The sequence below is a fragment of the Phytophthora parasitica genome, assembly GCF_000247585.1.
Source record: "Phytophthora parasitica INRA-310 unplaced genomic scaffold supercont2.1, whole genome shotgun sequence".
NCBI lineage: Eukaryota > Oomycota > Peronosporomycetes > Peronosporales > Peronosporaceae > Phytophthora > Phytophthora nicotianae.
Genome location: NW_008634126.1, coordinates 3,030,684 through 3,042,378, shown reverse-complemented (window position 1 = coordinate 3,042,378; position 11,695 = coordinate 3,030,684). Strand labels below are relative to the sequence as shown.

The window sequence follows — 11,695 nt, the reverse complement described above, 5'->3', positions numbered from 1 at the left end:
CGATTACGTCAACAAACATTCTTGGTTGCGAAGTGGCACAATTCTTGCTAAAATCCAACAGCAAGGTACTGGTGATTACGTTGCAGGTGTAACGACCGCTGGTGGTGTTGCCGGTACTTGGTACTACGTATTAAAGATTCGCTTAGTCCATTTGCATCCAATTTTCAAAGAATGAGATCCAGTTGCGAACCCTCAAATTAAATTAACCATGACCTTCAACACCGGTTTCGTTGATATCACGACTGCAACTGGTGATTTAATGAGTTTATCCTCTGTCTCCCTCAATGGTTGTTCTACAGTTCCTGTAATGGTATCAAGTGCAGCACCAGGTAATCCAAATGCAGGAAAACTTACAACTGGTGGAGCTGGCTCACTTCGAGTACCTTTCGGCGTTATGTTCAACAATATTACACATATCTCGACTTCTGGTCAAATCTTCCCATTTACAACGACTCGTCTATATATTCCGTTCTATGATATTGCTAATCAAAGCCAAATCGTTGCTAAGCTTGTTAAGAAAATCAACTACCTTGATTGCTACCCACAGTATTTCAAAATTGCGAGCCGGCACTGGTCAGCAAAACTCTCAGCAAATGCTGCGTTCAGCTTTCAACTATCTGCGAGCTTAAAGAATATCAAATACGTTGCTTTGATTCCATTTAGCGAAACCAGCAGTGGCCATTTTGTAAGTGCAGCGAATATTGAACAATTCCAATCTGTGTTTGACAGTGCTCCTGAACTTGTCAGCCAGGAGCAAGCATTCGCAATTTCCAAGTAATGGTTGGCAATGAAAATGTATTCAACAAAACACATGATTACTCATTTGAATCGTTCCAAGACGAAGTCAAGAAGCTTGGAGCTATTAATGGAGTTCTATCGCATGAGATTAGCAATTGTTGTGTCGCTCCAATGAAAATGTAGAAGTAAAGATGTATTGAGCTTCTTGGTAATATACCCTATTCACTCTCATTTCGTATGCATGCTCCGTGAGAGGTCATCAGTTTCACAACTGCCTCTGTAGTTGCAAGTTCTCGAGTGTTGGTGTTGCTGGGCACAATCCCAGCAACGACAGCGCTCTGTAGCTACTGCTACAACACTTCCCCCTCCGAAACTTTTTCTCATATGCAAGCGGCTTGCCGTTGAGTCGCTGTTCAGGCTCATCTGTGCCCTTGCTAGTTGATATGAAGCGCTTTACGAAGTGCTCGCACCGGTGCCTGTTTCCCGTGCTCTCGAAAGAATGCCTTCACAGCCACGGGAACATCCTGCAGCAAAATGTCTGCTGGTTCCCATGAGTCTTCGATAACGTCGAGGCCACGCCAACTCACCTTGATTTCATGGCGTTTCTCTTGTTGATTGTAGCGAGCCTTCAGTAAGCTGTCCACTACATACCCCTCGCTGTTTTGGGCAACATGCAGCATAAGATCCTCGGTCACGTCGAGCGAGGAGTCTGCGTAAAATTTTAGGCGACTAGCGTGAGCCTCTTTGCGTTGACCGGTGATTAAGTTTTGAATCTCGAAAATTCAATTAGACACAGTGGCAACCACCTGTGCAGGACCACACCACGTCACACACGATTTGCTTCGTGTGTGTTGCCAGACCTCTGCGTACAGCACGAAATCTCCTATTTCAAATTGAGCCATTGTGGTGCCTTGTTTTTTGTCGTGGCCTTTGCGTCCAGCAGCTCTGGCGGCAGCATTCGCCTTTCCAGTAAGCTTGTGCATGTCTGCTAACGCTTGTTGCAGCTTGCCAACATGCTGTCTCTGCGTAGCCTGTATTTCCTCTAGCGTAGTTTGCTTAAAAGCTCCCGTAACGTCACTTGGACCCATTGCTTTCAGACCTGTCATCGCCGTCACAGGTGCCACGCCCCCCAGCGACGGAGACGGCGTGTTGTTCAACACCAACTGCACAATTTTGATGACACGTGGCCGTTCAGTAGGCTGTAATCTCCATTCCGAGAGAAGAGCTCTGCAATAGCGCAAGGTTTCCCTCATTACCACCTCCACGGTACCGTTTGCCCACGGACACCGTGCGGTGGTGAAGTGATGGTGCGCTGCAATGGCGTGCTGAAGCGCTTCAATTGTCTTGTTCTTGAAATGTGTCCCCTGGTCACTTACCCAGGTTCGACACACCCCAAAGCAAGCAAACCAGTCTAACAGAGCAGTGGAAGTGGTGTCCGCGTCCGCTGTCTTGCACGGAACGAGCCACACAAACTTGGACGCGTCGTCCTTTATCGCCAGGACGTAAGTCTGACCCACGTTACTCTCGCCCATGTACAGGAAATCCCAGTGGATTAACTCGTTAGAATGCTCGGCGTGCATCGCTTCACCTAATACACGTTGTTGAGGTGGACCGCCTAACGTACTCGCACAATGCAAGCAACGCTGAACGAAATACTCCACGTCTCGGTTCATTCCTTTCCACACAAACCGCTCACTAATTTGTTTCAGAGTCACCGCACTGTCTCTGTGTCCTGCAACTCCAAAGTGTCCAACCACACAAACCCGCATTTGCAGGGCGGCAGCCTCCTCCGGATCCAGATCCTGTCCTTCGTATCTTTCCAAAGGGAATCCTCATTTGACTTGGCAAAACTGGGTGGCGGAGTGGCTGCACTCTGCGCCGTAGCAATCTCTTCCAATGTCGGCCACACAAATGTTTCATCGCGTTGCGGCGAGAGAGGTAACGGCACCTGTCTAATAGCACAAATTGTCTTGAGAGTGGATCCCCATCTCGACAGTAGGTCTGCCCACACGTTCTCTTCTCCAGAGATGTCGTGAATCTCGTACATGTAACCCATCAGCAGAAGAGCCCAGCGGTGGAGCTTATCCGCTGTGTATTTAGGCACTGAGCTTGTGGATCAAAGATGAATCCTAAATTCCGATGGTCCGTGAACAGCGCAAAGCCGTCAGGGCGATGGAGCAGAAAGTCAGCACGTCTACACGTTTCCACAATTGCGTAGGCTTCCTTTTCAACAATTGCCCACCGCTTCGCTGCACCTGTGAACGAGCCACTCAGCATCATAAGTGGCTGGTGTTCCTGCTCACTCAGCGGTCTGTGTGCTTGGTCGCGTGGAATCTGCGTGATCATTGCGCCCCAGTGCTCATCACTAGCATCAGTGTACACCGAAAGACGTTTCTCGGGGTCTGGATGTGCTACCTGCACCGCGTGTTGCAACGCTGCCTTGCACCGATCGAGACAATCAATTTCCACATCGCCCCATTCCACGTCGGAAAGCTGGACCGCTCGCACTTGCGATTTCTTGCGGCCGCCAGCCCGCTCGTACACTTTTTCCATGCACTTCGTCAATGGATCGATCAATTTATTGAATGCAGGTAGCGAAGATCGCATCCATTCAGAGCACAGACAAACTGCTGCAACTCTTGACCAGTAGTTGGCGGAGGAAGATTCGTGAGAGCCTCGATCCGAGTTGGATCATGTCGAACGCCATCACCAGACACGACACGTCCACACCATAAAGCCTCTCGTTGATAAAAGCTGCACTTCTTTGGATTCAGTTTGAGTCCCTTGCCAGCACAAATTGCTAACACCTTCTCCAGTAATGCAAGCAATCCTTCATCACTATCACTGTATCCAAGTAAATCATCAATCCAGATCATCAGGCCGCCGTTGAAAATCTCTGCAAACATTTCCTGTACAGTTGACTGAACATAGGCCACACTATTGGTTCCGCCCATCAACACTCTGGTCAGTGTGATTACGCCTTCGTCGGTCAGAATTGAGTAGATCTCCTGGCACCACTTCGTCATTGCAAACTGCCAGAATCCCTTAAAGAAACGAGCGAAAAGTATCTTGAAGAGCCTCGAAGTTGCTCGAACACCACCTCCAATATCGGCATGGGCCAGACAATTTGCTCGACACAGGCATTTAGACCTCGCACGTCGACAGTCATGCGATGACTTCCAGCCTCTGGCTTGTTAACGACATGGGGAGGCGAACACCATCTGCTTTTCGGGTTTAGATAGCATAATCCAGCTGCAACTAGTGCCTCAACGTGCTTCTTAAGGAATTCACGGTGTACCGGAGAGTATCTGCGCGCTTTGCACTTGGTAGGAACAGCACCAGGCTTTAAAGTCACCTCCATGGGCGGCATATCCACCGGTGGATCGCGGCCAATCAAGATACGGAAACATCAATGAACTGCATTAAAATGTTCTCCAACTCCTCCACAAAGTCAGCAGTCGCACCAAGCTGACGAGCTTCGTTCACCTTTTCCAGGAGGATTGCCCATACCTCCTCTCTCTCAGTGTCATTATCACTCACGAATTCAGGAAAACAGCACGATCTTCCTCTTCTCCCAGCACTCGTTCTTCTTCCGTGGCTACTGGAGTCTCCATGGCACCAGCATACGCGAGAACGCTAGCCACAGCACCACTTGGACAATCATCAACGTCATTCATATCCCATTCGGCCCTCACTTGTTGTGCTGCAGCGAGTAATTTTTCAGGACTGTAACCTAGTTTCTCCATTACCCACTTTGACAACAGTAAATCACCCACACCTGGTGGTAGGCTACCCTCTGTCACCCAAAAGATAACATTTCGTAGAACCAATGGGCCTCCGGGTGTCGAAAACCGTAGATCCAGCTTCACTTTGCTCTTTACCGGTACTGGTTTATCGCCCACTCCCGTCACAGCTGCATCTCCAGTGACATCCTTTTGGTTTAGCCACGCTCCTTGAGCTACTAGTCTCTTTAGTAGCTTTTAGTGACGATCGAAACCTCTGCAGCACTATCTGGGGTGATTTCGGTCTCCAAAATATCCGTCGACGGCTGCGTCGCCAGTTTGGACTCTACAGGAGCCACCGCCAAGATTGGTTTTAGGACCTTCTTCTCAGTAGTTGGCTCGTAAATCTCCTTAGCCTCCAATGGACTTGCGATATCAGGACACTGAAACACTCCATGGGTCGGATCACCACATTTGAAACACTTCTTCGGCAATTTAACTCGGCTACTTTTCTGCTTGGAATTTTGGTCACTTTTCTTTTGTTGGTGAGCGTCAGCTCTTTGAGCTTTACTATCATTCCGAGACCGTCCGAAGTCTCGTTTCCCTGGATTAAGCTGATGAGCTGACTTATTCCCACCCTTCGGCTGGGTTGGCTCCGCTATATGAGCTTTGAACCGCATAAACCCTTCCAATTCCCCTCTCAGCCACTTCAGAAACGTAGCCAGATCCGACTTGGTCGATTTGTGGCATTGGCGGCTCAACTGGTCTTTTACGGCAGCCCTAAACGGGTGCGTAGTGCATCCACCAAATATCCCACGACCTTTTTAGGCTCAGTATGAACGACGTCTTCCATGTTGAGTCGGTCAATTATCTCGTAAAATTCGGCCATCAAACGAGAAAGTCTGGACTCAGCATCTTGTAACTCAATGTCCATGCAAAGAGTTCTCACCTCTTTTTTCAAGAGTCTTATACACTGTATTATCAGGTACACGCGCGGTCAAAAAGTAATCTCTCCACTCGGCCTCCGTGACGTCCTTCTCCTCTTTGAAAAGCTCGAAACCGCAAATCCGAGCAATCGTGCCTTGCTCAATGCAAGCACTGAGAGGCATCACGAAAAACTTGGCCTGTGTTCCTTGATTCAACGCTTGGATGCGCCGTGTGTAGATCGCGTAACTATCCATAAAGTCTCTTTTTTCTTTTTTTAGAGCTTCCTCTATAGATTGGTGGTACAGGCAGGTTGGTCGATTTTCCGGTGGTTGTGCTGCACCTTGAGCGAACGCGCCCCACCGAGCCTGCAAGTGAGGCTGGACAGCCTCGGCCAAGCTCTCGAGTCTCTGACCTTGAATACCAACCAGCAAGTTGATCTTGCTGGCGTTGCACCTGGCCGATTTGCTCGGCAGCCCTTTGATGTGCTGCCGCTGAATGATGTACCAGGGCTTCTACTTGACGTCTCGTCTCACTCCCCTAAATTACCGCCCTCCTGGCAGTCGTCTCCTGCGTCAGCCGCAGTTCGTGCTCGGTCATAGGAGGCAGTGGGGGGGGGGGGGGTAGACTGCCATGGGCATCCCGCCGACGGAGACTTGTACCATCGCTTCGTCAGGTTCTTCCATACTGGGAGCGACTTCCCAGCTAAAGAATTCTTTGTTGTGTCGCTCCAATGAAAATGTAGAAGTAAAGATGTATTGAGCTTCTTGGTAATATACCCTATTCACTCTCATTTCGTATGCATGCTCCGTGAGAGGTCATCAGTTTCACAACTGCCTCTGTAGTTGCAAGTTCTCGAGTGTTGGTGTTGCTGGGCACAATCCCAGCAACGACAGCGCTCTGTAGCTACTGCTACAACAGCAATGGATTATTTGATTCCTACAAATGGGATGTTGGTCAGCGTGTTCTAATCGCAGACTGCTCTCGATTAACGAATCAAGATGTGCCTCAATCTATCCTTGTCTCCGGCACCAATACTTGCAGTCAATGCATGAATTGTCTAATTCTCGTCGTATACGGTCATTCTATGTCTATTGATCATTTAACCGGTAAAGTGGGTGAATATGATACAATGGCTCTCCACGAAGTTCGAAGGGTCTTTGTCCGCCGAGGGTCTCCGAAGGAGCCCAGTGGGATCTTTGATCCCTACACTAGTTCTCCTGGTCTTCAGACCAGTCAGGCTACTGAACAATAAAATAATCATTTACACTGGAGGGTCGGAAACCCCCTGGTGTCCTACGGACTACCTTCTTTGATCATCTCCTCAAGTGTATTGATAAGTTTTTTTATGGCAACGCAATTCAATACAGCAAACTGATTATAATCGATGTTATACTGAAATCCATCAATATCAACATCATCAAATCTTTTTTTAGGTTTTCGTTTGGACTATAATTCACCATTTCAGCGCAAATAGGAAGTGTCTCTTGAGCAATTAATTCTAATCTTGTAATGGGTTAACTTAGTTTAACCCACAAAAGTGATTTTCTTTGTCACATCGCGGGTAACGCCAACCTGTTCAAATTCATTTATGCTTTTTCAGACAAGTAGCGGGACAATAACTTCAAGTAGAACTTCAAACGGCCAATCATTTAATTCCACAAACGAAACATCAAGTTGTGTTTTGTTCCATTTTAACAATGGAGATGCTTATTTTGGAACATCAACAGCAGACAATTTAGTCTTTCAAACGAGTAATACAGGAAGAATAACAATTAGTTCATCAGGAGCAGTATCTGGGATTTCATCGCTAAGTGCAACAACGTTAACTGGAACATTAAGCACTGCATCACAGCCGAATATCACATCCATTGGAGATTTAACATTACCCAGTTCGCTTACAATAACAAATGGAACGACTCCACTTTCAATCAGCAATACTACTTCGACAGGTACTTTTCGATTGACTACCCAAAGTAGTGGTGGGGCTCAAGGTATTGTTTGTTTTACAAGCCATAGTTTCTTTTTAAATACAAGCAATACTCGAAGATTGCAATGTGATACATCTGGCAATGTAGATACTTTAAATCATAATGCATCTACTATCGGATTAAGGAACATTAATTAGATCATCAGCTACTGAATTAAACTATTTTTCTGGAGTGACTGTTGGAACAGTTGTTGCTAGTAAGGTTATAGTATTAGATGCATCTAAAGATATTTATGGAATTGATATTATTGGATGAATAGCGTTGATCCGACGAACAACTCAACTCTACTTTACAAAAGGATTTTGAGGGGAAAAAATCAAGCGACTGGCGAAGATGGTATTCAGATTTATGACTCTCAATTTCATACCACACCAAAATCCATTCTAAGTTTATATCCAGTGAATGACGACACTCCAATTTATTTGAAATGCTACAACTATCTCCGAGGAAATTATAAACTGTTTCAAAATGGAAGCACTGGTGCATACAATAATGGTATGTTGATTCAGTATGACATTACTGGTGCTTCCAGCGCTGCCTTATCACACAACAGTATCTCCTTCGTTGATACTAGTGGAGCGTTGGTTGAATCAATACAACACCAGCAAGCCGATTGTTCATTTTGCCAGCACTTTGAGCGATATCAATACGAATTACACTAACTTCAAAGCAATTCTATGCGAAGGGGTTATCATGAAAAAATCACGCATGCTATCAAATAGCACAACGGCTGCTGTGTCTCCATCATCTCAGTTTTGTGCTCAAGCAACGACATCATGGCCTGATGGCTCATACAATAAAGCTATTCATTGCATCACAGATAACGCACTCCTTGGAATTTCTTGTAGAGTTGAACGCTGGATCAAATGCGACGACGACTAACGCAACATGGATTGGAAATGTTAGCAACAATGACTTGAGATTTGGAGTCAATAACTCGATGAAAATGATTTTTGATACAAATGGGAGATTGGGAATTGGGACAAATTCGCCCATAGCACTTTTACATGTGAGCGGAACCATACGTATACAGTTATTCCAATACCAACCAATACTTACAGCTATAGTGTTTCAAACAACACTTGGACAAATAATGGAGGTGGTCCATTTAGCTTCAGCATAAGTGCGTTCTTTAGCTCGAATATCTATGTTGGAGCTAGCGTATATACTTATCTGACAGACGATTGAAAGAAAATATAAAAAAACAATCGATTTGAGCTTTGATCACTATCAAAAATTTAATCCGGTTTCTTATAATTATCGAAACGACAAGACAGTCAAGATGTGGGTTTTTGAAAAAGTGTATCCATCCAGCTGTGGGTGAACTGACAGAATTTATTGGTCATATGCTAGTTAAAGTAATTCGGTCAATAAATTCTGTCAATTCACCCACAGCTGGATGGATACACTTTTCAAAAACCCACATCTTGTAATGGGTTAACTTAGTTTATCCCACAAAAGTGATTTTCTTTGTCACATCGCGGGTAACGCCAACCTGTTCAAATTCATTTATGCTTTTTCAGACTTTCTATTCGTTCAATATCATATTGACAATATGTGCTACCTGGTAATCCTTTACGGTGAAGATAGCCGAAAGCTTTGCTTCTCCCCATTCCAACTTGGCATTCCCAAGTGCACTGTAGGTATCGTAATCCCGCTCATTTTGTGTTGCAGCTTCCACATAAAATGCTAGCTTACGTGAAAACGAGGAGCAAACCAGGATTGGCTCCGCCCAACTCTGTCCAGAAGTCCGAGCACAGCAGGCAGCACACTGCTGCCAGCATTACGTTCACTTTGCAATTCACCCGCATCAACTCAGCTCGAACTCATCTCGATTCGGATCAAAATGGTCCAGTTCTCCGCAATTTTTGGTATGGTGGCGCTCGCTTCGGCATTTGTCGCGGACCCCGTTGTTGCCGTTGATAAGCCGCTTCCTTGGGACGGCCGCGGATACGACCTGACCGTCGAGACCGTGTCTGAGAAGTATCTGACGCACATCCTCACAATGCGTAACAACGGCACGGACGGCAAGGTCTCGGACTACGTTTCAATCGAGAAGGGAGGCCGCTTGCCCGCCTACAACGGCGACACAGGCATCATTAACATCGGCGTGGATTCGAAGGCCATTTTCAAAACCCAGACTAACTTCCGACGCTCCGAGCTCGTCCAGAATGTCGCCGCCAACACCAAGGGTACCACATTCTTCCGCACCAGCGTCATGAAGGAGGATGACTTCCTCAACCCGTACGCGTGGCAAATGATCTTCCCAGAGTCTCACATCTTCGAGATCCGTGTGGATGCCACCTCCAGCCCTGCCAAGATCATCTACCTCAACAACGGCACCTATGATGCCAAGTGGGAGACTGAATTCGTGCCTGGAACGTGGTACAACTTCGGTATCGGTATTTCGCCCGCCGCATCGGGCAAAGGATCCGTGCTGGAATTCTACACGAGTGAGGGCAACAAGAAGCTGGTTCGTAAGGCCAAGCACGAATACGCCACGGAGTTGCCCACGAACTACGAATTCCACATTGGCCTCCTGACACTGACGGACGACGGCAGCGCACCGAAGATGAACGCGAAGCAGGACATCGTGTCGTACAACGGCGTGTCTGTGGACGCAAAGGTGTCGAAGTAAAGACACCGCAGCATATTAGTGCTTTTTAACACTCGTCGGTACGCATGCTGATTGGCCGGGATGCCATTCAGACGAAAAAAAACCATTAAAATTTGCCTGGTTTTTTTTCGTCTGAATGCTATCCCGGCCATTCAAAAAGTAGCATACGATTGTTTCAACAAATCAAACTTGCTGAAACTGTTTCATCATTCCGGATAACAATTTCTATTTTTACAGTGCATTTAATTTTTATTGGAAAAAATAATCCGGATAATAGTCCAGTCTGTATACGATGGCTTTTGCATTCTGATTGGCCGGATGGCATTCAGACGAGATTTTGGCACTAAGTTGAATGCCAACCAAGCCTATATTATTACGACCCAAAATTTGACTTTTTTGAGTTGATTCCGAATAACCCAAATAAACCGTACCGTTGGATGGCATTCAGATGAAAAACCCATTATACTTCTAATGGTTTTTTTTGTGTCTGAATGCCATCAGCATGCGTACCGACGAGTGTTAAGGACTTATAGCTCCTGCCTTACTTCGACGCCTTTTTGCGTCAACACGATGTCCTGGAGTAGTGATGAAGAAGACATGGTCGCTGCAAGCGGTTCCACCAGCGCAGCGCCGTTGCCGACACTTACGTGCACCACAGAGAGTGTCAAGATTCTCGTGACACTGTTAAGTTGCCTAGCGCATGGTAAATGCGACCAACGTGTACGCTGCGACGTAGACCGACGGGGTCTGCTCTTCACTGCGCACTCCAAGGGCAAGTCCCTGCAGATCAAGACGTCAATCGGACGAGAGCTCTTCGAGAGCTACAAGTTTGGTGCGACAGGACCCGAATCAGCAGAAGAGTACGAAGACGAGGATGACGAGGACGCTGTACAGCTGAGCTTTGCACTTAACGTCAATCTCCTGATCGAATGCTTATCCATGTTTGGACCCTCTGCTTTAGCCACCACGTCACTTCGGATGACGTACGAACCAGAGGTAAAGTGATGGTAGAATGTACTAGAGTTGAGGTAATATTGACGGTTATTGTGTTGTGTTTGAGGTAGAGTGCAAGTTTGCTGCTGGTTGTGGAAGACAGCGGCGTAATGTGCGAGTGCTCCATGCAAGTTTTGGAGCACGAAGGCGGAGATATGGGCCAGCTGGAGTTCGAGACCGCGTTCGAGCAGTCAGCAGTAGTGGCACGCTGCATTATGCAGTCAGAGCCACTACGAGACGCTTTTGCTGAGCTCTACGATCTGCCCAGTGCTGCGAGTGTGACTATTGCCATGGTCGATACCGACAGCAGAAGCCCGGAAGCCAAATGTCTAAGCTTGAGTGCGACGTCGGAGACGGGCTCGTGCGAGATCGATTTTGCGCCTACGTCGTCGGCTTTTATCGAGTTTTCCTGTGCTCCGTCAAGTGAGGGCGACTATGGTGGGAGTTGTGCTGCCACTTTCCACGTCGCGGTGCTACAGCAGGCGTTCAAGGCACTGACCCATTCAAACGAAACTTTCCTTCGTATGAACGGTGATGGTTTCCTGTCGATCCAGCACATGATTGAAAGTGGTTCAGGTGATAAAGCTTTCGTTGACGCTTTGATCAGCCCCGAGGACACATCGATTTCGTAGATAGATACACTGGAGTGTGCGTCATGCATGACCAGAAGCTTCCGCTTCGGATGCAGTATACAGCGCAGCAGCTTCGCC

The 11,695-nt window shown here is 47.0% G+C and overlaps 2 protein-coding genes across 2 annotated transcripts; both read left to right on the top strand.

Annotated features, from left to right (window-relative positions):
- Positions 1–9,221: 9,221 nt before the first annotated feature.
- PPTG_00797 (hypothetical protein) lies at positions 9,222–10,013 on the top strand (the record flags this gene model as incomplete). The annotated part of the gene is made up of 1 exon (XM_008892311.1): positions 9,222–10,013. One exon carries the CDS (start codon positions 9,222–9,224, stop codon positions 10,011–10,013), a length of 792 nt encoding a protein of 263 aa, XP_008890559.1.
- A 549-nt stretch (positions 10,014–10,562) lies between these two features.
- On the top strand, positions 10,563–11,617 carry PPTG_00796 (hypothetical protein; the record flags this gene model as incomplete). The annotated part of the gene is made up of 2 exons (XM_008892310.1): positions 10,563–10,988; positions 11,057–11,617. The coding sequence occupies 2 exons, from the start codon at positions 10,563–10,565 to the stop codon at positions 11,615–11,617; spliced, it is 987 nt and encodes a 328-aa protein (XP_008890558.1).
- Positions 11,618–11,695: the final 78 nt, after the last annotated feature.